Consider the following 26,906-nt stretch of genomic DNA (forward strand, 5'->3'; position numbering starts at 1 on the left):
ATTTTCTTATAGAAAAAGAAAAGTCATAAACCCCCCAGCGGGCGTATGCTCCCGGGGAGCGCCCTGCCGCGGGCACAGCCGCTCCGCCTCCGCCGAGGAGCGGCAGCCCCGAGGCTCCGCCGCGGCACTCCCGACACTCCGCTACAATCCTCCGTGTTCTGCCGTGCCGAGCCGAGCCGCGCCGTGCCGAGACGCGCCACACAGCCCCTCCTCTGTCCCCGCCCCAGCCGGTCCGGGCCCACCCCCGGCGGCGGGGCCGCTGCGCCGCCGAGCCATGCGAGGCTTTAAGCGGCAGGTGCGGGGGAGCGGAGCACACGCCAAAGCGGCGGCTGCTGCGGCCCGGCGGTAGCGGCGGCGGGCGCCTTTCGGCTCGGCGGGAGCCGCGGCGGAGTGGAGCATGTCGGTGGCGACCGGGGGCAGCGAGGCGGCGGCAGCAGCGGGCGGAGGCGGCGGGAACCGCGTTTTCTTCCAGAGCCCCCGCGGCGGCGGCGGGAGCGGCGGCTCCTCCGGCAGCTCTTCCCGGGAGGACTCGGTGTCGGCAGCGGCGGCCGTGGTGCAGGTCCAACAGCGGCGCCACCAGCAGGGGAAAGTGACGGTGAAATACGATCGGAAGGAGCTGCGGAAGCGGCTGGTGCTGGAGGAGTGGATCGTGGAGCAGCTGGGGCAGCTCTACGGCTGCGAGGTGCGGGGCCGGGGTTGCGGGGTCCCCGGCGCGGTTACTGTCGCCGCAGTCCCCTCGCCCGCCGCTGCCTCCCTGGCCCCCGGCATCCCCCTCCTGCCCCGAGTCGCATTTTGGCGGTGGGCAGAGGAGCGCTGTCATAGCCACCTCCAAATGACATTCCCGGTCCGCCGCCCCCACCCTGCCGCTGCCCCGCGCCTCTGTGGTGCCCCGGCTCAGGGAATGCTGAAAGGTGCCCCATGTCCTATAGAAAGGGTGTCCCCCGTGCCCTCCCGAGGTCAATGGGAGGGGACCGCCCTTTGGGGACGGGCGGTGGCTGTCGCACGGCCGAGCATGGAAGGGTCCTTCTCCTCCGGGGGGACCCGGCGGCTGCGGCAGGTCCGGGAATGCCAAGAGGTTCGCCCGCGGCGGTGGTGGCCGGGAGCCGCTGTCCCCGCAGCCTTCCAGGGCAGGGCGGAGCGGGGCTCCGAGGCGCCTTCCACGGGCTGGGCGGGCGTCAGTCTCCGTTAGACGAGCTGGCCCAGCGCCGGGGAGCTCGGCGGGTGCAGAGCGTGTGCTGGGCACAGGGCGAGCAGGAGGAGGGAGCGGGACATACGCGGGGGCTGTGCGGAGGCGGCTGTTGTAGAGGAAAGACTCCGGTGCGGGTACGGTCCCCTCTGGATCGTGGTTCTGCGTTACTCCGACCTACAGGAGCGGGGTAGATACTGGCCGGGAAATCTCAGTGAGCAGTTCAGAGATCATTAGGACGAGAATCGAAATCACTGGGGGTTTGTTCGTACCTGATTTGTACGTATCAAATCTGTTTTTCTGTCACTCTGGGCAAGAGGGAGTGTTGCCAGGATGAATTCTCTTTCGTAGAGGACAGATGAGCAGGAGGATGTTTCAAGATTGTTCAAAGGAATGGCAACTGTTGTCTTCCTTGTGGAGATAACGATGTTGTAAGTAAAGGAAGTACCAGTACCTTGTTTTGTCAAAGCTTCATTAAAAATGTAGACTTTGTAATCCCCAGTGGATAGTGTCTCCCACCTCAGGTATTTACTCTTATAAAGGATCAAAACCTTAGGGCTAAAGTGAGGTTCGCACATACTTTTCCCATTAGTAGTCTAATTCACTTTTGTTAGAGACTTCTGAAGTGAGATTTGTTGAAGCCAGATGTGAATTTTGCAACTAGCATGTCTAGGAGCCAACATCTTACTCCTGAGCATGCTGGAGCTGGGAAGACAAAAGCTTGACAGTCCTTGAGGTGTGGATGTGAAAATATAAATAACCTGAATGGAATATCTAGCACACACATAATACAAATGTTTAAATGAACTCCTTTAATCTCAAAAGTGATTTATTGTCAAATATGTTAGAATGACACATAAAAAATGTTCATGTGTCAGGTTAAACCTCCTTCCTAACTGTTCACATCCATGAGCTGTGGGAAGGAAAGATACAAATGGAAACTCCAGTTAAAAATGATACAAATAAGCAGTTCTTAGACTTTGTCTTGGTGTGACTTGCCTCTCCAGTCTCATGACTTGTTTGGCCGCATGGCCTGTAGGCTGTGAGGATTTTTCTGAGGCCGGAAGTGTTTGCAGTTGTTTGTGTGAACTGATGATTCTCTGCCTGTGCAGGCTGATAACGTAGTTAGTGTCTGGCCTGCTGGATGTGTCCTCTGGTTTGACTCTCACTGTTCAAAAACACCAGGCCTGTTTGGGCTGTGTGCTTTTACAAGCAAACTTGTTCTGATCATAGGAAAGGATGTGGTATATAGGACCGAAGCAAAGCCCAATGGAATTGTTGCTGCTCTTCATAATATTCAAATCACAGGCTTGTTGGAGGAAAACTATTGATTCTTTCACTTATTATAGTTGTTGCTTCCAACTAAAGTAGAAGGAGGTCTGCTTTAGAAGGTGTCTATTAAGGTGGAGACCATATATAGCTGCATAAAAACAACTTGTTTGATGATTTAATTTCTGAAGTGACTTTTAGGGGTAAAAGTGGTTTAGCATAACAGTGGTTTATCAAAATGTTTTTAGATTTGAAGGCCAAGGGCAAAATGTTTAAGTCATCTTCTGCTCTTCTTTGCTATTATGCATGAACTCTATCCAGAGTCAGCACAGATGATGGTAGTGAAAAGGTCAAGCTATTAATATGCTATCAGAATAAAATTGAAGATGTATGATGAGTGTAGTGATTAAAGACAATAGCAATTTAATGCAAGATGCTTTGCTTGAATCTGCTTGCATTACTTCTAGGCTTAGAGATGTAGCTCTCAGGCTGAAATTTAATCACCTATGCAGACAGTTAATAACCCTGTCTGAGGGCAGGTTGGGAGGGGGTTGGGAATTGCTCACTTCAACTTCTGTGGAAGATCTACAATAACCTCCTAATGCAATGACATTTAATTTCTGTAACAATCTAAAATCTTCCAGGTTGTCAGAAATAGCCATTGAATTTTTAATCCTGGAAGAGCTAACCAATGTCAATGTTTCATTGCTATTCTGATTCAGAGCTCTATTTCTAAGGAGCCATGCACTTCATTTCTGGGAAGAGCAGAAATAAGTAGAGGGTGCTTGCAGCTTGGTGCACTGAATATAAGACTTGCATGTCTCTTTGTGGGACTGCATAAATGTAGTGCCTGCTCACTGTTTTCCATTTAAATAATGTTTGCTATTATGCTGAAATTCATCAGTAAGTGGATACTTGCAGAAAGACTCCCTTTATTCAAAACGAAACATGTACTCATAGTCTCTCAAGTACTTGCAAGTTAAGTCAGCTATAAGTCTGTCTTGGCGTGGTGACAACATTTAGGAGATGAGGTTAGGAAATAATGAGACACTTTTGTTTGTGTTCTTTTTCTAGTCGATCTTGTCTTTACTGGTACATTTTTAAAGATTGGATGCCAAGTGATATAATGATGTTGGGGATGTGACTTAGAAGGAGATATTTGAGACTATTTTTAATGCAGACCTCAGTTATATGACACAGAGATTAGCTTTAGAAAGGTTACCTCCACATCATGCGGACTTTAGGGATAAAAGACCCTTTACCTGAATAGTAAAGGTTATCAAGGTAGAAAACTTTAATAGGACCAGAGAGACTTAAGCAGGATTTGTTTGGCACCAGAACCTGCCAGGCTAATGTACTCAGGTCTGGTGCTTCAGATCATACTCAGGTGAGTATGGATCTGTCTGTTTGCTTCTGGGACTGCTTCATGAAAAAAAAAAAAAAAAAAATTTTATAACCTGTTTGTTCTGGTTTCTGTGAATGCTGAAACTGAGGTTATAGTTGCAGGTCAGTATATTGAAAATGCAATCCCTTAATTGCAGGACTTGAACTGGCTTCAGTGTTGACCTTTATTAGGGATCTTGGTACTAAATATAATTTCTTCACAGATGCTTTTGTTTTGGGCTAAATCCATTATTGGTTAGGAATTGCAGAATAAGGCTGCACAGAACAACTTACATCATCACTATTCATTCTCTGATGGTTTGCAACTTGTAGTTCAGCATGAAAATGGTGGCAGACCAGTTTTTCAGATGTATAACCTATGTTGTGTGCACCTGCCAAACTTGTATGACTTTGTATATGGAAAAAAGAGACCACTGGACTTCTCCCCAGAAACCAATCAATTCTGCAGGTGAATTTCTGTCCTCTAGGGTCTTGTCTATCTGGAATTATAGCATTTGCTACAAATGGCACACAGATTTTTGCACAATACTGAAGAAAGATTTTGCTTGTGCTATGGGTTTGTTGCTGAATGTTTTTTAATGTAGAGATTTGCATGTGCAAATCAAGTGAGCCCCTAGACTTTGCACTCTAAAAGCTGAATACCTTGCCTTCTGAGATGTTGCTGAGTTTAGCTGAGTTTATTAGAGTATGTCTAATGATGTTTGGAAGTCAGTGCTTGGCAGGGGATATGATGTTGGTCTGGAAGTACCAGAGTGTTGTGTCCAGGCTTATTTTTCCATTCCAGGAATGGAAATTCCCTGAGATTGTTTAAAAATTCACTGTAAAATAAAATACAGTTGGAAGGGCCCATGCATAAAGACCCTGCAGGCATTTCCTTTAAGAGTACAAATCCATGTCAGACTGAGAATTGTTCTGTGTAAGATTTTCTTCTATCTTCTGGTACAAATACTGCAATGACAAGAGTGGTATGAAGCACTGAAATGGGTAAGGGATTTCATGTTGGCAGTGGACGGTGGGAGTGAAGAGAGGAATTTAACTGCATGGATCAGGAGCTTCCTTCGCCTGGTTGCTCAGTGACTGCAGAGCTGGAGAACACCCTCTTTGTCTTCCTGAAACTGCTGGGATATGCTAGCATTTCCCTCCACACACTGTCTTTTCCAAAACAGCCTGGTCAGCATGCTGCTGAGGCTGCCATATGGTGATGTGGACCTGATGGTATGATCAGGTACTACTTACGCCTCAGGCTCTAGTGAGATAATGTTTGGAATTCTTTATTCGTCTCTCAGAAAGACATTTGTTAAGTAAATCCACTGAATAAAACACTACAGAAACGAACTTTTGCCTACAGTCTCACTCTTTGAATAGATTTCTTCTAACCTGGACTAAGATCTCAGAAATGGTAATTGCATGTGGAATCCTTTCGCAGTGGATTAGAAGTGGAAAGAGGCTGAGAAGGATCTGAGAACTAGAGAGAGTGTCACTCTAAAAAGATGCAAGTTAGTAGGAGGTGTAATAAAGGATTTCTTTCTTTGGCAGATTGAATGTTAACAGTTTAGATGCATTGGAGTAACATACTTGTAGGTCCACCAAATTGCTTAGAAATTTATTTGGATTATTAATTTTGGATGCCTCTTAAAGATCTCCATGTTGTACAGCACAAACTTTGGTGTCCTCTCTTGAGAGGAGGGATAACTATGCAACATACTTGTGTCAGGTGAAGGGTTGCTGTGATGAGACCTGTAAAGGACACAGGAAACACAGGTGTAGCAAAGGCTTATTCTATCATGTATCAACTACAGAAATGTGTTTGAATCCCAAGAGCAGAAAACGGGAAACCTAAGAAACACATGTTGTTTTAAAACAAACCTTGTGAAATGCATGCAGTTCTTGTTAGAGGAGTAGGCTTAAGGATCTGTGAGGGTCGAAAGCACCTGATGGTGATAAAGCCAGAGCCTTTTGTTTCTGAACGAACTTCTTAACATCTCGACTCAAGTTCTAAAGATCCTTCTCTAGCAGGAAATATACCACCATTCAGCTACTGAACTTTCCTTCTTTTTGCATGCAAAATGTGTAAAACTGTGCAAATTGAATGTAAGGACAGAAGTTCATCACAGTCAAGTGCAAGGTTCTGCACATGGGTCGAGGCAGTCCTAACCACAAATACTAGTGGGGTGGAGAATGGACTGAAAGCAACCTGAAGCAGAAAACTTGGGGGTGTTGGTTGACAAGAACCTCAGCATGAGCTGGTGATGTGCACTTGCAGCCCTGAAAGCCAGTTGCATCCTGGGCCATGTTAAAAGCAGCATGGCCAGCAGGTCAAGGGAGACAGTTCTTCAGCATTTACTTCACTCTTGTGAGACCCCACCTGGAGTACTGTATCCAGCTCTGGAGCCTCTAGCATAAGAAAGACATGGACCTGTTGGAGTGAGTCCAGAGGAGGGCCACAAAGATGACTGGGGGCTGAAGCACCCCTCCTGTGAAGGCCAAGAGTTGGGATTGTTCAGCCTGGACAAGAGAAGGCTTCAGGGAGACTTAGAGGGGGCCTGCAAAGACACTTGAGAGGTGCATGCAGTGAAAGGACAAGGAGGAATGGCCTTAAACTGACAGAGGAAAGGCTTAGATGAGGTATTGGGAAGAAATTCTTCACTGTGATGGTGGTCAGGCACTAGAACAGGTTGCCTAGAGAAGTTGTGAACTTCCCATCCCTTGAAGTGTTTAAGTTGAACTTGGATGTGGCAGGTTTAGGGGAAGATGTCCCTGCCCATGGCAGGGGGATTTGAACTAGATGAGTTTTAAGATCCCTTCCAACCCAAACCTTTCTATGATTCCAAGAAAATAATTTTTCTATGATTTGATCTTTGTTTAGTCTAGATGTCATTTCTGCACTGGTCAAGGTTCATTGTTTTATCTGAATCAGCAGCACTATTTTTGACTTGCAATTTAAAGCTTCGCAACACAGATTATCTTTCAGCAGCTATTCCATAGCATTTTTTTTGTCTTTTTTCTCTCTGTTCAAGATTCAACTGGTCGCTTTGCTGAAGCAGTAGGTGTGGTTGTTTTATAACAAGGTGAATAAATAACTGATTGCTTACATCACTTAAGATTTTATAATTGTACATCTTATTAACAGTAGCTTCCAATCTTTGTGGCTACTAAGACTCTTGTGCCTTTAGGCAAATTGTTTTATATAGAGCCAGTACTTGATTATCCAGGATAAAAAAGGAGAAAAGGGGTTGGGTGGGAGAATGTGGATACAATAGAAAAACTCTGGATAAAAAAATAAATGGTAAACTGCTACGAATCATGCAGTGAATGTGCAGTTGAAGGGGAAGAGGGGGAACTGGTCATTAATCTACCCTTTTTTACCATTCAGGTTTACCACAAAAATTCATTGTATTGCTTTTGGATTGAGTGTGGCTTGGATGCGTCTGTACTTGTAGCACAATTTAACTACAACATGGATGATCCATCCACAGATAGCTGAGAGCAGGTTACATTGTGCTTTGCTGAGGATGCTGGGCTGATTTGAGTGCTGTTGGCGCCTTGAACTTTTTACAGCACTCCTCATTAGAGGATCCCAGAGTTCTTTAGCAGCAAGTATAAATACAACTTCACATTACCTTGAGTAAAAAAAGGGAAAGTAAGAAAAATTAGCATGTGGGGGGAAACAAGTGACAAAAGCCGAGAAAAAGGCTGTGTACATAATGTATTTGTTTCCTCCATCTTCAATAGTAAGGCCATTGTTCTCTGGATACGCAGCCCCCTGAGCTGGGAGATGAATGGAGAGCAGAATGAAGCATAACAGCCTTGTAACCCTATGTTATGACAGAGTGGAGTCTCTCTCCTTTTTTCTCTGTGCTTTGCATTAGCTGATGTAACCTGTGTTGTTGAAGCAAATGCCTGAAACAAAAATAACCCTGTTTAAATGAGGAAAATACCTATATCATGGAATGTTTGACTCTTCTTAAAAGGCATAGGAAATATTTCTAAATAGGTCTTGTATCTAAATAAAAACATGTGAAATTAAGTCTTACTTCAACAAGAACAAGCAATGTCATAGTTTACTCTTGTGACCACTCTAAACTCACTCTCTTTTGAGTCATACCTTGCAAAGACTGGCTAAGCTCCTGGTTGCATTCTCATAATTCTCCCTTTAGAACAGGTTATCAACCACTTTAAAAACACTGTAAAGGGACTTAAAACCCAACCAAAAAACCCTATGTGGTTTATAGAGCATACTGCTGAATATATTGTGTATGTTACATAATATTCTGACATTGTGGGAGATACCAATGGGGAAAAAAAAAAGCTATCCCATCTCTAACCTGATTCAATCTGAGTTATGGTCCCCTTGTCTCTTGTCACTACCGGTGATAAAGCAGCAGCAGCAATATCAATCCATTCTTCCTATCTTGTGTCTTGCCTGCAGTATTCAAAAGCAAAGTTGTCATTTTTCCCTGCCTTACATCTAACTCCAGAAACTTCTATTTGACAGCATAAATTGAGTAGGTTAGATGTGGCCATCCATCTTTGTCAGTGCAAATTTTGGCTGCCTGTTTCAAAACGTTAGAAGCTTCTTTTGCTGTGCTCCCATGTGACACACGGAATTATGGAAGTCAAGATTCCTAGAACTTATTAATGCTGGAGAAGGGGTGTAAAATCTTAATTGTATGCGGTCCATACAGCAGTAATAGGACTGCGTTTCAAAGGATAGAATAAACTTAACCTGTTAAAGATCTTCATGGAACAAGAAATTGTTTGGGGAGAGGTACACGCTAAAACATATCAAATCTTCTTTGAAGTGATAAGTATTTAATTCTGAGGATCACATTTCATTAGCAGAACTGTTACCTCCCCTTGCTGCTCCACCACTCCCTCCCACCCTGGAAGCATGATATCTGTTCTAGGAACCAGTTCAGCATGGCATCTTAAACTATTTTCAGGGAACACACAAATCACAGCCCCAGAAGGCATCTTGTATATTTTCAATCCATGTGATATTTATCAGCAGCATAGATGTAGTGGATCTAAATATAGAGAAAAACTGTAACATGTTACTATAGGTCTTTAATTATTAGAATGCTTGTAGATTATTAATTCAGTGTAATACTGTTCAGCTTGTAAAGCAGAGGTAGTATAGAAGATAGCATTAATTAAGAGGCCTAATGGTAAGTAAGTGAATGGCTAGTGTGCATAGTGGTGCTAGTCTGGAGGTGACACTTCTAGTGGTGACTCAGAAGAGTTTGCCATTCTAAATATGCTGCCAATGAGAGAATCACACACTTCAGTCCTCTGTGTTGGACTTCATAAGTGCAAATGATGGCACAATCAATGCCTAATGAAAATCCTCTTACCAGACTGTCTTAATAGGATTACTTTCCAGAACACAGAACTGGGAAGGATCTCCTAGGTCACATGGTCTGCATTGTTACTTGCAGATAAGCTCTTTGCATTTGATATAATTTTTTAATGGAGTAACTTGGTTATATGATGCTTCTTTCCACATAATTTCATGTATTTAAATATGACTTTTAAACCCTTTAGGCACTAGAATCTTTCCCATCCCTTCCATAAAATATAGAAAGACATAACCAAAAGACCAATACTTGGTTGGAATGAGCTTGCTTGGACTTTCACTCTGGGGTGAAATTTAAACAGATTGTAAATGTGCTTTACTGCCTTTTCTTACTCTGGGCATCATCATACTTAAGTGATGACCACTGCTGAGGGCTGAAGTATTAAGACAGAGATTCTCCTGTAGGTCACTTACTACCTTATAACAAAATCCATCTTTTGAGTATGTTTGCAGACTCAGGGAGAAATATGCTTACTAATATTTCATGGAATTAATTTAGCAGTCCTTAGAAAATATGTTAGTGGCTTAAGATCCTAACTTATTTTAGCACTTGAATGATAATTTTTTTGAAGTAGATATCTAAATTAACTCTAGCATGATACAAGTGATTAGTTCTACTTTTGACGACTAGTATATAATATATTGACACACTTACTTTAAACACAGAGAGTGCCCTGAAACTTTACAGTTGGTTGCTTTACATTTTAAAAGATAGTACCTCAAGCACATAGTGCATTTTTTTTTTTTGGTCAGAAAAAAATTCCAGATGTTCTGGAATAAACTGTTGTGTCTTTTTGTGTTTGTTATGCTGGTAGTAATCATGCCATTTTAGGTTTATAGTTAAATTTTGTATTCCTGTTTTAGGTGTGTTGAGGTAAAACTGCTTAGTATTCTTTCTTAAAACATTAACGAAGCTCCCTAGAATTTGGATTATGTTGATACTGAAAACTGAATCCTTTCTGAGTGCAGAAATTGGTGAGGGGAAGGAGTGCTGTTGGTAACTAGTTCACAGGCAGCCAGAAACATTCCAGCTCTTACTTCAGCTGTTGCTGCAGTACTGTCTAGTCTGCTTAGCTAAAGATTTAATCAACTTGCTTACAGCTAGCCAACTACTTTTTGTTTATTAAACCCAAACTCTTAGGCAGAAGATTTGCTTTAGTGTCTTGAAGTAATAGCAATAACTAGTGCATTCATTTATACGAGGAATCAAGGTATCAGCCTTTCACTGTATAATGTTGAGACTGTCTTGTCTCAGGTTGGGGGCAACAGAGGCTTCCAGGACTAGTTCTGTAAAAATCAACACCTAAGCAACATTTCTGCCTTTTTTTTTTTTTTTTTCCCCAGTATGTCTCTGAACATTTTCATTTTTATTTTTTTTTTAACTTATCAGATTTCACCTTAACATATGTAATGACTACATTTAGTATTAGAATTTTTAGCTCATACTCTTGGTTAGTAGTTTGCAGTGCATTTAATGTAGCAAGTGGAGGGAGGCAGGCAGGACTCTGTGCCAAAATACTTTTCTGGGAATCTGACAGTGAGAAGAAGAACTGGAATCAAACAGGGGTCCTATAAAGTCTTTAGCTCCCTTCTCTTTTTGTCATCCTCGGTGGGATAGTCACAGCAGGTTATGCCACCTCCTGGATCTGGAGTTGTTTGCGAATTCATTTTAAAGATCCCTCAGGCACTTTTCCATGTTTTGCAGTTCAGGGACTTGCCTGTGTAGCCAAGTGGTGTCTCTGGCCCCCGGGGAAGAGGAGTGTCTGCTTTAAAGCATGTTAGAACTCCTGCTGATATTTCTTGACACCACTGGACCAGAGCCAAATTGCATTGACTGCCAGTCCCTGGGCTGCCTGCTGCTCCCAATGAGTATCTGGGGGGAGGGAGAGTCATCACTGTGTAGAGCGTACTGCTATGCCCAGGCACCACTTGGAGGAATGACTTCTTACAAACCATGAGAAACTCTATCTCTTGTGTACTAAATTTCTTCAAAAATACTGCATTGCTTCTAGATTCTGCAGGATGTGAGTGCACTTGTTTCTATACCACTGAATAAAACATCCCCCCCACCTCCCCAGCCCCAGAAAACAGACTTCTTGTCTCTTGTGTTAATTCTTAAAGGACCTAATACTTCTGGCTAAATAAATAATGGTGGTTGAAAACTGTCTCCTGTTCCAACCAGTAACACTTTAATTGGCTGGTAAGACAAAAATGTGGCGAGAAGACTATGAGTGTGTCAGATGCATGATGTACCCAAACTGTATGACTTTTATTGCAGTAGTCAATTTACACACAGCTTCTCAGTGTAAAGAAAATCAATGCTGGAGACTAACAGATTGTTTTTACAGGGCTGCTGAAACTGAGATGAGGAGAGCCATTTAGAGGCCTCATTATATCACGTGCTCGTTCCTTGTGTTCTTTCAAACAATCTGATGGAGTAATTAATCCTTGAAGTGCCCCAAGAGGCAAACCTACTTAATTGCACTGCTGTTTAGCCTAAATTCCCAGACTGCAAAGGACCTGGTGTTAATCCTTTTTGATCAAATTTTTTTCATGGAGTGTATATATATATATATATATATATATTCCTTAGGTTGTTTTCATCTTCTCTCTTAAACAATCAGTCAAATTTGACCTAGTGTGGCATGGTCCTAGTCATTATTGCATTCTTGCTGTAGGCAGAATTATGTACAAATTGCAGGGAAGCACTCAGCTGCACTTGTGTTGCTTGGAGATGGAGAGTGACCTACTGTTGTGAATTGCAGAAGGTAGATGTGTCCTGTGACTACTATGTGAAAAGTCATTCCACTTGCATAGTCATGAAGGTAGCAACAATTATGGCTGGTGGCTTAAGCTCTGTGCCTTTCAAGAGTGACTAGGTAGCAGTGATTTGGTGTACAGCATGTATTTGCTACTGCTTTCTGCTTGACATGAAAGTGGATGATCACAAAAAACATGTGTCCTTCCTATCTTCTTTGGAGTGTTTGAACAGAAGTGACATCCAGGCATAGAATTAGCACATCCTATTTTTGTTTTGAGAATACAAGGCATTTGTTTTGGAGACGGCACTTGATTTTCAACAAAGTCTTGTTGAGATTGAATCCATGTTATGGATATGGTTAGGAAGTGTTGAATGCTTCTCTGCTCAGTAAAGTCTGTGATCAATGCTTCGTCTTCATTTAGCAATTTCACACTCTAGTGATTCCTTTAGACTTCTGTAGAGATGCACAAATTAGACAACAATTCCTTAAGCAGCATGATCTGGATATATTTGGATAAGTTGAAGTTGTTTTGACAGTTCAGTTATGAAAACAGCAAAATAGAGGTGCTAGTACTGAAGAAGATTAAATGAAGTCTGTGACTGGGTATCAGTTCCTTCTCTATGCTTACTAGTGACACTGAAGTTGCAGAATGCAAGGTTCTTTGCATAATAAGAAGAGAAATTTAATTTTTTTAAAAATTAACGTTATGGACAAATGGAATGCCTGGTATGCTCCACTATGACTGGCAGTTTCTTCTTGGAGAAATGGGTATTTTGGTAGAGTAAAATTTTTTTCCCTGTAATCACATCATCTCGCCAATGAATTTTTTTCTGTGTTGTGCTAAAGATGATAGAACTGCAGCCATTGAGCAGATGATTGACTTTAATTATTGAAGTTATGGACACCATGAAGTGGAAGATTCAGAATCTTGTGACATTTGCCCTTGTATTTCATGTGATGCTTGTTTTTCATCACTTAGTAGCAATGGCATGGGTCCCAGAGAGCTGCTCTGCCTTGTGTCTTGCCCACATCCCCACCTGCTGGCTATATCTCCATGTTCACTGCCTGTGGCTCTAGGGTAATCTATCCTCTTAGGATGCTTACCACAAGGACACATCTCCTGCCTTGAGAACTGCTCTGAAGTGTAAGTGCTTGAGAAGTTGGAGTCGTTGGAAACTTTTTTAAAAACTATTGTTCTAGCAAGTCATAACTGTCCGAGCTGTCATAAACACCATGCCTTTTACTAGTGAAGAATAAATACACCTCTGTCCTCTAGAGCTTGCTTCTGTCTGTCTCTGCAGTAGGCAGCAGACAGTTATCCACTGCCTCTGAACCAATGGGAAGTGCTGGGTTATCAGGGCCAGGTGGAAAGAGATTGGAAAAGAAAGTGGAAAATTGTGTGGACCTGGAGAGGTAGAACTAAGGTAGAGATGGCAGTATGCATATATAAAGGGTATAGTAGACTGCCTGCCTTGTATCCATATTTTTCCAGGTTATTTATTTCAGTAGTCTGTACTTCGGATCCAGGTGTGTAGGCGAATGTCTCTTTGGCCAAATTCTGCTGGCTTGCTTGTGCCAGTTTGATAAATATGAGTAATTTTTCTTCTGGCTTGCTTTCTTCCTGTGCCCTCAAGTCCCTGATTGAATTTGTCCCCTCTGTCTTTCTCTACTAAAGACTCACAGACATATTCAGTGTAGTGAAAGAGAGAACTTCAGAAGTCAGGGATTGTAGGGACAAATGAGATTGACAGTAGTTTGCTGTAAGTTTGCTTCTCTTGCACTGGAATTTTGTATTTTAGGAAGACTTGTTTGAATAATGTTTAAAGCAGTGCCAGTATTTGAGAGTCCATTGGAGGTAGATTAGAGGGAGAAGTAATATGGTTGCTATCAACAAGTGCTGGTATTTCTACAATTAGTGAGGATGTCTGTACTTCTAAATCTGAAGACACATGATGTACTGAAATGCTGCTAAAGCATTTGTCCAGTATTTTTTGTAACTTGTACATCAGATCTGGGCAGGTGTCTTCAGGTACACTTGTACAGTCACCCCATCACTCCAAGCCTATTGCCAGTAGATGAAATGGTCTTTGTAGGTGGCTTTTCCTCAGACAGTTCTGGGATCATAGGTAAGTTGTTGATGGGCATATGGACTTCCTTATGGAACAGGAACCAGGTCTAAAGATCTGAGGTGCTGGCTACAGCAAAAATGAAATAACAGACAGGTTTGAATTGATGTTCTGCACTCTGTACCTCTTAAAGGCATGTTATGAGGAAAATTTTTAATAGAGGAGATTTTCCACTCACGAAACTCAGCTAAACACTTATTTAATTTTAGTATTCCACCTCTGATACAGATGGTTAGTGTTAGAAAATTGCAGTCTTCCACATTTATTGTTGAAGTGACCTGTTCACCCTGTCACATTATGGCATCTGCTTTTATTATGGAGTACCACAATTTTCCTCATCCTTTTGACTTTAAAAAAATAAATTACGAAAAGGCAAAACCTGAACAATATATGCAGTTATTTCATAGCACTGAATTGGAGAATTAGGGATGTATTTTGGAAGCATTGTAACAGACTGGCTGGCTATGCCTTGAAAAAGCATATTTCTTCCCTTTTCATTTTCACAGCTGCAGTGTTAAGCGTAAAAGCAGTGAAGTTAGAGTATGTCTGACTCTGTCCTCCCACACTGGCTTGTTTTTCATGTCGTATGATTGTTACTTTTAGGAGTCATCCATGTTTATGTGGGTTTTGTTTTTGGCTTTGATTTTCAAATGGTCAGTTAGCAATCAACATTAAGAAAGTTGCATGAAAGCCTAGCCTGGGAGTTTCTTGCTCTGGAAGACAAAATACATCGACATATATAGACAAGGCAAAACAAGGAAAGCCATCTGTGCGGTAGCGAAGACTGACTTGCAGGGTAGCTGTGCACAAAGCAGTTGGCTTTCAGCTCTGCTGCTGTAGATGAGAGTCTGTTGCTGTAGAGGAGTCTTTGCTTGCTGCAGTCTAAGGAGAAAGGGAAGAATAATAGCAAGTGGAGGTTGTGTGTTACTGGAGAGGAATGAATATATGCAAAGATATTCTCGTTTGGCATGATTTTGACATTGTGTTGGAGATATTGCAGGAAATGAGACATGGAGTGGAAGTTGGAAGAAAAGGAGTGTGACTTCTTGTCTCCTCTCTTCTGATATTCAAATTCTCCCCACTCAAATCTTATAATGCTCAGTGTAGAGCAGTAGTGATGCTGGAGCTGACTTCTGATAAAAATGCAGCTACAGAACAGTAGTATTGCTGGTGAGGCTGTCTGGCAGTGAGGGAAGAAAAACCTGGGCACCCTTGGGAAAGGAGGATGGTTGTGGAATCATAGAATTGTTTAGGTTGGAAAAGACCTTTAAGATCATTAAGTCCTAACATTAACCTAGCACTGCCAAGTCTGCCGCTAAGCCATATCCCTACGTGCCACATCTACATGTCTTTTAAATACCTCCAGGTATAGTGACCCAACCAATTCCTTGGGCAGCACATTTCCATGAAGAAGTTTCTCCTAATGTCCAATCTAAACTCCCCTGGCATGGCTTGAGGCTGTTTGCTCTTGCCCAGTCAGTTGTTACTTGGGAAAAGAGGCCAACACTTCCTTTCAGATACTTGTAGGGAGCAATAAGGTCACCTTGAGTCTCCTTTTCTCCAGGCTAAACAACCCCAGTTCCCTCAGCTGCTCCTTGTAAGACTTGTGCTCCAGACCCTTCACCAGTTCTAGTGCCCTGCTCTGGAAATACTTGCAGCACCTCGCTGTCTTGCAGTGAGAGGCCCAAAACTGAACATAGGATTTGGAGTGTAGCCTCTCCAGGACTCAGTACAAGGCAATGATCACTTCTCTTGCCCTGCTGGCTGGGCTATTTCTGCTACAGGCCAGGATTCCATTGGCCTTCTTGGCCACCTGAGCACATGCTGGCTTGCGTTCAGCTGCTGTTGACCAGCACTGCTAGGTCCTTTTTTAATGAGCAGCTTTCCAGCCACTCTTCCACAAGCCTGTAGCGCTGCATGGGACTGTTGTGACCCAAGTGTGGGACCCAGTACTTGGCCTTGTTCAGCCTCAGCCCAACAATTCTGCCTGCCCGGATCCCTCTGCAGAGCTTCCTCCCCTCCACCAGTTCAACATTCCCTCCCAACTTAATGCCATCTGCAAACTGACTGAAGGTGCACTCAGTCCCCCATCCAGATTATCAGTAAAGACATTAAAGAAGACTGATCCCAGTACTGAGCTCTGAGGGACACTACTTGTGACCGGCCAGTGGTCAGCAGCCCTGTGTGTGGCTCCCCAGTGCTGGGCAGGAGGTGTTCCTTGCATGAGCTCAACTGGGGATGCCTCTGCCAAAAATGTCTGCAAAAAATGGTATTTGATGGCAGGTGTGCTCTTCAGTATTGGTTTATGCAGCGATCTGGCAGTGCTGCGCGGGGCTCACCTCAGCGTGCAGCCCTGGGCCTTGCTGCAGGTCCCCCAGCGCGCTCATGCCACACCTGTTCTGTGGGAGTTGCCTGGAGCAGGGAATGGCAGCCGGGGCCTGTCCCACCCCCAGCCAGGAGCACTGGGGCAGCCCCAGCCCTGGGCGTCTCCCTGTGGCTGAGCCAAGGGCAGGCTGGGATGTGGGTCCGGCTCAGCAAGGCCTGTGGCTGGGCAGGGCTGTGGGGAGCTGGCCCTGCTGGGACGAGGCTGGGCAGGGGCTCATGGCCCCAGGAGCCGACATGGGGGCTGTGGGGACAGCCCTGCGGCCCAGGCTCTCCAGTTTGGCTTCCCGGTCCGGCTTGCCTGTGGGTGAAGCCTGTTTTAGGATACATTTTTATGGGAGGCTTAGGGCCTGGGTGTTTCTTAAGGCTGTTGGGTGCAAATAGAGGAAGTTTGTCCTTGAAGGGAAAGCTCCAGGTCTGGGATTGCAGACTGTAATGCAGGGCTGTGGGGTATGTTAACATCTGTGTCATGACTGAGCATTTGAAGAGGTCGGTGCAGACCCAGCTTTGTTATCATATCCAAAGTGGCCATATGGACCCTGATGAGAAGGTGCGTGTTGCACCACTTATTTAATTTTCATGTAAAGACTTGTTTTTTGAAGTGCCTTTGTTCAGCCATGAAACCCATTTAAACGTCAACTTCTGAAGCCGCGTTTCTTATTTTAATTTCCTCACATCATAACAGTTTGATAGCTGAAAGATTTTGCTTGCTACAGAGTCTTTGTTGTGGAGGCTGAAATAGCTGTAAAAGGCAGAGCAGGCGACAGGAAAAGAGAAGCGGGGCAGGCTAAGCCCAGAGTCCATCAGTGCTGCTTGGAGGCCCTGCAGTCTTGTTGGGGACTGGGGACTGGCTGGAGGTGTTAAAAGGAGAAAAGAAGTTAAGGCCATGAGTACTAAAACTGATCAACTATTCCTCCAGAAGCTGGCCATGCAGTCTCCTCCCATCACTGGCATGCAAGTGCAGTGGTAGGTAATGCAGGATTAGAGGAAGTACAGGAGCTGATTGCTTTTCTAGTTGTGTCTTCATAATATTTAGAGTACTACTTGACCTGCAAAGATTCCTGTAGATAAGAAAAAAAGATTAAATTTGCTGGATAATAGTTTCTTTGCAACAGTGTAAGCTGATCTTGACTGCTGCTGTGTTATTGGTGCCTTAAAGAAAACTATCAGCAGGCTAATGGCAGCTTTGAAAACAAAAATTTAGCCTGCTTCATCCTATTCACGTCCAAAGAGATGAACATTTCCAATCCTAATGATCCATTTGACTGCCAGGATTAAACACATTTCAAGAAAAATTATATGCAGTTAAACTAGATGAAGCATGTTAACGTGACACTGAAGCTGTGTGATTGGGGACAGTCAAGCAACTGGAAGACAGATCTTTAGAACTGAGGTTGGTTGTCATTTGACTCTCAGACAATTTTATTCTTCCTGTTTCCCAGATAAATATTTACATTACTTTAATTCTGAAGCACAATCTGAAGTGCTCAAAGGTTAATGAACAAAGCTTCAGTACTAAGGGCTAGCTAAGTATTTCCTCTGTGTCAGGGATGGAAACAATCACTTTATGACACACATACTTGATGGTAAGATCCTACTGGCCGATTGTTGGTATGATTCACCTGTTTAAGCTGTGTTTAATTGTAGGACCACCCCCATTTACTGTTTGTAATTAATTTCCTAAGTATGAAGTTCCTCACTCTTCAGAAACAAACTTCCTTGTGAATTGCAAACTTCTTCAGGCTAGCAGGCTTGTAATACACAAATTAATTTGGTGTTCAGCTGGCATGTTTCTTTTGTGTGCAAGACAGCCTTGCATGTAAAATACAGCCAGACGCAGAGCAGGTGCACTGGCCTGGGCTCCTGGATCTGGTGCACTCTTAAGCTGCATGGATCACTGTGTATTTGGGCACTTCAGTCCCACATGCCTGTTGCTAGGACCACAGGTATCTTATTCCAGTGGGTTTTTTCCTGCATTAAACTGAGCTGCTTTTTATTTCCCAGGGAATTGTGGGAACTTGTCTGTTCTTGTTCTTGTTTTGAGGGGAAAGGGAAGAAGATATTGTGGGAAAGCATCAAATAACTGAATTTGCTTTAGGGCTGAAATCAAAGGGCTATAGTCATCAAAAGGTGGAAGAGAACTAACCCACAAGAAAGCAGCAGTGAGGGTTTTGCCTGTAACTCCAAAAAGGCCAGGGTGGCTGGGAGCAGAGCCCTGAATGCAAGGTGGACTGACTACTTAAATGAGTGAGTGGGAGCTCCTTTGGAGCAATGCCTGAGTAAAGGCCAAAGCTGACTTGGTATGAAACAAAATGTTACAAGAAGGCCAGAACAGTTTTCCACGAATAAAAAAGACAAATGAGACAGTTACTGTTGTCGTGGGTTCTTGGGCAATGTGAGGATGTTTTGATGTAAAACTTTGGCCCAGAGCAATCACTCTTCTCACCTAAGACAGATTGAATGTATAGATAACATAAGCCACCAAGCTGCTCTTACTGAGAGATTGGTAATTTTTAACTGCAGCTTGTTTCTCTGTACATTTGGAATCTTGTAGATTGGAAGCTCAACCAGCTATTATTTCTCCTTTGGCTCTATGTGAAGTGTTTCAGGACTTCATATGAATATTCCCTACTTGAGTGCATACATGGAGTTTCAGTTATAAAAGGTGGTTATTTTTTATTTGTGTGTACTTTGTTTGTTAAGAACAATGGCATGAGGGAACTTAAAAATTAACCTGCATTCCTTAGTGAGTTTTCATAAGTAGTTACCCAGATCTACAGCAGAAACCACAGTAGGAAATGAGTTCTGGTCTGTGTAGAAACAAGGTGAAACTGATGTCCTAATTTTTCTAATTAACTGCATAATTGTTTAATCCCTTTGGAAAACAGTGGTGTAAATTTGTGTACTTTGGTTTTGAATATTTTTGTTTTACAAAGTATCTTATGACTTGGCTTGTCTTTATTCAGTGGTAGATGCCAGAGGCATTATATGAAGCATCTTCAGCATTTTCAAAGTGGAATAAATATAGAAGTACTCTTGGCACAGCTATCTCCATCTTGCAGCTGAAGGTAATGGGGATTTTAAACAAAGGGTATTGGGTATGTTTGATTTCAATGATCGGCAGTGGGTTCTGCTGCCTTCTTTTAACCCTGAAGTTAAAAGATAGGCCAGCTAGAAAGCTTGTGTTAGCCTCTTTTCTGGTCACAAAATGCTACCTGGTTGCCTGTATTTTGCTGTGCTGAAATGAACAGGCAAGGACTGCTACACCCATTCCATACTGAGTGGATTTTATCCTGTGAACTGTTGTTATGGAAGGCAACACTGTTTATTATAAATGTAGAATTTATTAGTGTCCTGACTTCTGTGCTTGGCACTGTATGTGCAGAGCTGAACCATTTGTGGCTTATCTAAGCTACCTGCCTGTGGGAGGAATATGAGTACAGTGTCTTTTACACATATCTTCTACAAGCTGTGAAGATGCATGTGAGGGGGTTGCTCCATCTTCTGTCTCCCAAACCATCTGGGTTTGGAAGAATTTGAGAAGGATTAGAAGTAGATACTTGGCAGCTTTGGGCAGTAATAAGAAAGTGGGGTCCTCAGTGTCCAAATGTAGCTTCTTTAGAAACATCTCAACCTTCTTTTTCTTCTTTATCTTGAGAAAAGTTCTCACTCCTCCAGTCCTGTATGTTGTCTTTGGACCAGCAGATAGAAACCTCATAAATGGCCCAAGCTTTCTAAGCCCTCCACCAGAGGAGTCAGATGTTTCCTAAGCTGTTGCTTCTCCAGTGAAGTTCAATAAACAGGGATATGCAGGGATGGAAAGTGTTTGCTTCACTGGAGGAATTTCTCATGTTTAGATGTGCTCGTTGTGGAGACATCCTGAAAGTGGTGAGGTGAACTTTAAACTCTGCTTGCATTGGCCATTTGAATGATTAAGAAGACTGGCACCAAATGCAGGTCAGTGGGAAGGAGCTGATGATACCACTTTGTGCTGGCAGGTCCTTGTGCCAGCCACTGCCTTCTCTGAGCTAGGTTTCAAATGCTTTCATTTGGTTTGCTGAAGCAAAGCTTGCCTGTGGAGGTTGCATATGCATGCAGCTCAGCTCTGCTTAGCTGGAGCAAAAAGTCTATCCAGGAGTTTGGATTCAGGCCAATTACTGCATGAGAGAAATTCCATTCTCCTCCGGTATTTTCGTATGCTCACTCAGCCTGACCAGCTCTTGGAAAATAACTGGTGTTTCTTTAGAATTTGATGGTGTCAGTCAACTCATCCAAACTTATAATTTGAGACTGGGTATTCTATTATTAGCTGTAGCCTGAAGTGATTTTCAGACTCCACCTGTCATTTCGATTATGCTTACTCTTTATTTGTTTTGTTTCCCTGTTCATTGATACGAGGAAATAGTAAAGAAATGTGCATCCCTTGCAGCTTGTGGCTAATGTGGTATGCTAGCATGTTTTAGAATGTCTGTAAAGAGTTTTAAAGGAATCTGGTAATGTAGGCTGGACAGAGAGTGATTGCATGCAGCCATGACTATGCATGGGGAGTCCTCTACAGCTCAGGCTTTTGATTTGAGAGGAGGGGGGGAAAAAAAGATTTCCAGCTACCTGAACATTGATTTACCACTACCAGTTTTTAAAAAGGTCCTCTTCCATTGCAGAAAGTCTTCTGAGCTGGTGCTACAGGATACTTAAAAGCTGAGCAGGAGAACTTTTTTTTTTTTTTTTTTAATGGGCATAAACACTTCTTCAAGCTCAGGATAGCTTGCTGAACTCATTTAAATACAAATCCTGGAAGCTGCTTCTCTGGCCTGTATGAATTTGGATTGTAACTAGATCTGTAGCTAGGTTGCAACTAGACTTGGCTGCATTTTAAAGTCATTAAGTTTATTTATTTCCATTATTAAGCTAAAATGACACATTAGAAATGTTTGGTAGAAAAATTTATCTGTGTGTGTCTTTTGCTATGCTCTTAGCACCCGAGCTTGAAATTGGTCAGAGAGACAATGATATAACACAATGATAATTGTAGAATTAAGCTGTTTATTTTCACAAAACTACACACCCTCTGAGTATCTTCGCTAATGGGGAGAACTTAATCTTCTTTTAGTTGGCAGTGAATCCACACAGGTAAGTTGTTACAGCTTCTGTTGTATTCTTGAAAAGGAAAAGGCTTTATTTGGCCACCTGAAAATCAAGACATGAATTACAGGAAACCCACACTTCCTTAGCACTGGTGCTTCCCAATCCATGTTACTGTTTCTGCTCCATGTAAGAACAGACATGAGGAATTCAAACACAAAACAGGTGTGATATGTAGCCTTCTTTTGAATAGCTCCTTTGTTGGATACTGACAGACTAATCATGGCAGATTTATAGTTTTGTTTTGGGGTGTGTGTGGTTTTTTTGTTTGTTTTTTTTGTTTTGTTTATGGAAGACTATTCACTTTACAGTGGATGTTTTATTAAAGAAAATTACCTGCTAGTAACAAGTCCTACACTGATGTGAAACACTGTCAAGCCTGTGAAACACAGTCATTCCCTGGATCTACTTTGTTGATGTGCCATTTCATTGCTCTTTGTTGTGCCGCAGTGTAAAGAAAAAGCAAACCACAAACAAACAACAGAACAAAATTTTCCACCTGAAGATACAGCACCTCACTTCACCAAACCCCAGTGATCCTGGATGGTATGCTGGGAGTACCAGCTTTTGCTACAAGAAATCTTGTGGAAGTCAACCCTTTTGGGATGCATTGGATGTAGTTTGTGCTGAAAATTACTTTGACAACTGGAGTCTTTTAAAGTGGAAAACAACAGAAACATGAGACAGTAGCAGCATGGAGCTTCCTCTCTTATCTTTTTTTCCCAGGGAGGCAAAGGGAGTGCCTGACTTTGATCTTATTACCTTCCTTCCACCTGATTCTCTGTGTGTGTTCATGCAATTTCATGTCTGGAGACTTGATTATCATTTCTGGTGTTCCTGAAATATCTCCCATTTGAGAAAATCTGTAGGTGGAGATAGAAAAGCCTGTGAGAATCTGGAGGAGCAAAGATTATAGGAGTCTTCCTCATTAACATGTTTGTGTCCAGGCTGATTTCTACAAGGGCTTCAAACCTTAAGACTTTGTATATTTGCAAAAAAAAGTAGCCAGTTAAAAATAACTTTATTGTTTGTTTGACAGAGTATTATACTTAAAATTCAAATTTCCTTTGAACTGGCTATTCTGTATCAAACATGGACTAGCACACAACTGGTACTTTAAAAATGTACAGGAGTGCTTCTGGATTCCTTTTGATGGCAGCAGTTCTGTAACCATGACTGTAAGGTCAGACTCAATGTTTGCAGAGGGCATGTGATTGCTCATGGCTATCATTTTGTTCCTAGAATGGAAATAGGCTGCTGCAGGCTTATATGCAGGTGTTTTGCAGGTGTGGGCCAAATAAGAAGGAGCTCTACTGAAGGACTTTATTTTGGATTCCTGGGAATTAGTTCCTCAGCTATGCCCTGTAGGGTAATGATGCTGTGTTTCTTCACTTCACAGGTACTTCACTGCCACTTGAAACTCTGGGTTTCAGAGTATAGGCTAAGTACAGTGTCAGTGAGAACACTGCTGTCCTTTACACCTACCATTTTATCTTCAGTTGAGGTGTTTGAGTGCTTGAAGTTTTCTTCTGCTGCATTTCCAATCCTGTCTTTTATTTCAAAAGTGGAGTAATGTGAAAAGAATGCAAAATAGTCAGCTCTTTGTCTAAGATGTACTAGTGATAAAAAGCTGAACTATGTTTAAGAACTGTAACAAAAAGGATGCCCAGGTGCTAGAAAATAATTTTCTACAGAAAAGACTACTACACTATATGGAATAATTAATTAAAATCTGTCCAAATTGAATGTTTGACTTAAGAAAGGTTAGGGTTGTGGGGTTTTTTTTGGTTGTTTTTCTTAGTTTGTTTTGTTTTGTCACTGAAATTAACATTTTTAGGCGGTCAAGGTAACCAGCTAGCTGTGCCCATCTTCAGAACTTTTGATGTGGTAGTGAAATAATTAGTCTTAAAATACAGTGTAACATATGGAAAAAATAAATTCCATTAGTTGTGACTTGTAATATGTGTCTTTTGGTCAAGCATTATGAGCAACACAGTCAGCCAGCCTTTATTTAAAACAGTCTGTCGTTAGTCCCATGTCCTGACCCAACTTTTATCATGGTACACTGGTTAACTTTATCAAGGTCTGAAGGAAAGCAGATTTCCTGGACTACAATGATGCTGTATGTTGCCTTCAGGATCAAAAATAGCAGCAGTGAACTTCAGCTACTCCTTTAACAGAAGGATGTAAGTCCTTCATGTAGTTATATGAGAAATACCATTGGTAAGATTCATCTGTTGGGAGACAGTCCTTTGTGCTGTAGTGCTCCCTTACCAGTCTCTTGTTTACTGTAGATGGATGGCTGCTCAATCACAAAATCATTGAATGGATTGGAAGGGACCTTAGAGACCATCCAGTTCTAACCTGGCTGCTGTGGGCTGGGACGCCATCCACTAGACTGTTGCTCAAAGTGCCATCCAACCTACCCTTGAATACTCCTAGGAATGGGGCATAACACTTCCAGAATGGGGGCATGATACTATTTCTGTGGTAGACCTAGAAAGCCTGTGGTAGACCTATAAAGCCAGATGTGAGAGATCCCACCTTGTGAGCCCTGGGCCTTGGTTAAAAAAAAAAAAAAAATTAAAAATTTGTAGCTTAGCTTTAAAATATTGCCCAATATAAATGATTTTGATCAGATGAAATTCTCATTCAGGAAGATATCTGCTCCTGAGTTAGATGACTCTACACATTAAGTGGGTTATCATGTGATGAATGTGTGTATTTGATAGCAGAGAAGGTGAAGAATGGAGAAGGCTCCCCTCCAAGCATTTCCAAGAAGCCAGATAGTTAAAAGAAAGCGAGACTCAGGAATGAGCAGCTGAAGTGTGAATCCAGGTCAATTCCTTTAATGGTTCCTTGAGAGTGTGCCAGAGGCTAGAAATCAGAATTGTCTATAAGGACAAAACACCTTAGTCTCATCTGATGGCTTTTTCAAGCTATTCTGGCTCCTTGCTGCAAATACATTGTATTGTCTGAGTTCAAGATCTAGAAATTTTGAGCCCATATTACACAAATGATGAGGTAATTTAGGAAAACAAAATTGCTCTGTCTCTTTACTCCTTAATTGCTCTTGCCAGCAGCTTTTGAATGATGCCAAAAACCTTTTTTAAAAAAGGCTTTGGCAGTTGTTACAGGCCCTTTTGCAAGACAAAGTCACCATTATTAGAGCCCTACTGTGATAGACACTTAGTTGCAAATGAGATTTTGTACTGCCTGAAGAATGTCTAGTGATGGTGACTGCAATGCACCCAAGTGAGATGGTGTTCGATCCATCCTAAAGCTGTTGGTAGTCTCTAGCTCTCATCTGAGGTGGCTGGCCTCAAAATAGGATATTAAAGATGACCACCATTTTGGACTCTGAAAAGATTCTGGATGGCAGAAGACTTAACTAATAATACTTTGTGATCACAAAGGTAGCCTTCTAGAAGGACACTTCAAAACTTGCCTTTCATGAGCTTGCAGGGACGGGAATCAGCTCACTGGACATCATCTCAAGACTGTATAATAAAGTTCTCAGTTTGTCTGTTAGGTAAAAAACTGCATTTTAACTTCTGATCACAGTATTTTTCTGCTGCACTTTCATGTGTTCTGGGGCCTGAAAGACCCATTTAAGCTTTTGACCTCTCCTCATGGGGATTTTCAGAGATTTGGGCTCAAAACTTTTTAATCCTAAGCAAATCATAGCTCCTGTAGCTAGGAGTAGTGCTAAGCAGGATGTGTGGTTTTTTTAGCCACTCTCTGGCCAGGGAGCAGTACATGTAGGCACAGCCTGGGTTCCCTGTGGCCCTGTGAGCAAAGCAATATGGAATTTTTGAAAAATGTTGAAACGCTTAGCTCTGGAGATGGCTCAGAGCAAGAACCCTACACGATGAGTAGGCCAAGAGGCTACTGTAGTACGAAGAGATGGATTTTAGCCGAACAAACCAAGATGTAGCTGTACATACTACCACTAACCACATCCTCTAATGTGGCAAAGCTTATGCTTTTTGCTGAACCAGACTTCAGCTCTGTCTGGTTATTTGTTTGGAGCATCTGTCTTTGTTGTGAGGATCAAAGTACTATCTGGAGGTACATGCGAGGTAAAGTGTCTGAGATTGTTTCAGAGTTTGTATGACAACAACATTTTTAGTGAAGAGAAGAATGTATTTTGAAATTTGACTTGTTAAGCACTCCTTTTAATAAAACTTATGCTGTGTTGGTTTTCCTATTTGGAATTCAAAGGCTGAGGAGTTGATATTCAATTTCAATCCCAGCTCTCCTGATTTACTTGCTATTTTTAAATTTTTTATTTTTTTAAGATGCAGAGCACAAGGTTTCTTGGTGTAGTGCAGATGATACTGGCAGTTTTCACATTTTTGCAGCTTTTAATGAACTTGAGCATCTCTTAGCATGGTGCCTGGTATGCTCTGAATTTCAAGATTGGAGCCTTGAGAAAGTTACTAGTTTAAGCTTAACTCTTTTGATGCCAGCTCTTCTAGGATGAGAAACTGAGTTGAGGTTACTGAGATTTAGCTTAAAAATTTTGGAACTAGCAGAGAGCTGTTTTGTGTCTCTTCATAATAGCTGGCCCTGACAGTTTAACAGAGCTTATTGACCATCTGCTTTGTCTAGTTTGCCACATGGCAGAGTAACAACTAAGCCAAAATACTGGCGGCACAGTGTATTAATTAAACAACTTCCCTGTGAACACTATCAAGATACTAATGTGATTGATGTTGTACATTTAACTTGAAGATTTTTGTCCTTTCTCTTGCTCCAGCTGCTGGATATTGAGCTGAAGACCATAGGATAGGTGGTGAGGAAGGAGACGTTTGGGTGTATGTTGGAGTTCCCTATTTGTCTCCTTACCCTCTGTGTTCTGTTAACCCACTCTCAACAGATGGGATCCAAAGTATATTACAGTCTTGTTCCCCTGCTGCTACTTCTGACTGCTGTTCTTTGCCTCTCACAGAGCAGGCAAAGCAACAGCTGTTTCATAATTTTTCTGTTTGAAGGGAGAAACATAGCAATGGGGGGTAGGGGGAGAGAATGTAAGACCAGTCATCTTACTTGCATAAGGCTAGAGAGAAGTGTTCTTGTCTCTTTTTAGAGAGCCAATAACTCCTCTGAGAGCAGATTTCATGTTCTTCAGTGTTTGTGTTCCTGGAAATACAATGCATCTTTCTCCAAGGTGAGAGGAGAAGTTGAGAACTTTAATCAAATAGCGCTGGTTCTATCTGCTTGTTCCCCTAGCTGGAAGAACCTGACTGTGGGCTGCTTGTTAGTGTGACTAATTC

General features: G+C 42.4%; 1 protein-coding gene across 2 annotated transcripts in view; it reads left to right on the forward strand.

Annotated features, from left to right (window-relative positions):
* The first annotated feature begins 268 nt into the window (after nt 1–268).
* Nucleotides 269–26,906, forward strand: part of PPP1R14C (protein phosphatase 1 regulatory inhibitor subunit 14C) — a 52,144-nt gene continuing 25,506 nt past the window's right edge. Inside the window, exon 1 of one of the 2 annotated variants that reach the window (XM_058835163.1) lies at nt 269–682. In XM_058835163.1, coding sequence (XP_058691146.1) covers nt 398–682 — 285 coding nt within the window. In that variant the 5' untranslated portion in view covers nt 269–397. The remainder of the gene's footprint in view (nt 683–26,906) is intronic. The other variant, XM_058835162.1, reaches the window with a different exon arrangement.

Source organism: Poecile atricapillus, chromosome 3, assembly GCF_030490865.1.
Source record: "Poecile atricapillus isolate bPoeAtr1 chromosome 3, bPoeAtr1.hap1, whole genome shotgun sequence".
Classification (NCBI taxonomy): Eukaryota; Metazoa; Chordata; class Aves; order Passeriformes; family Paridae; genus Poecile; species Poecile atricapillus.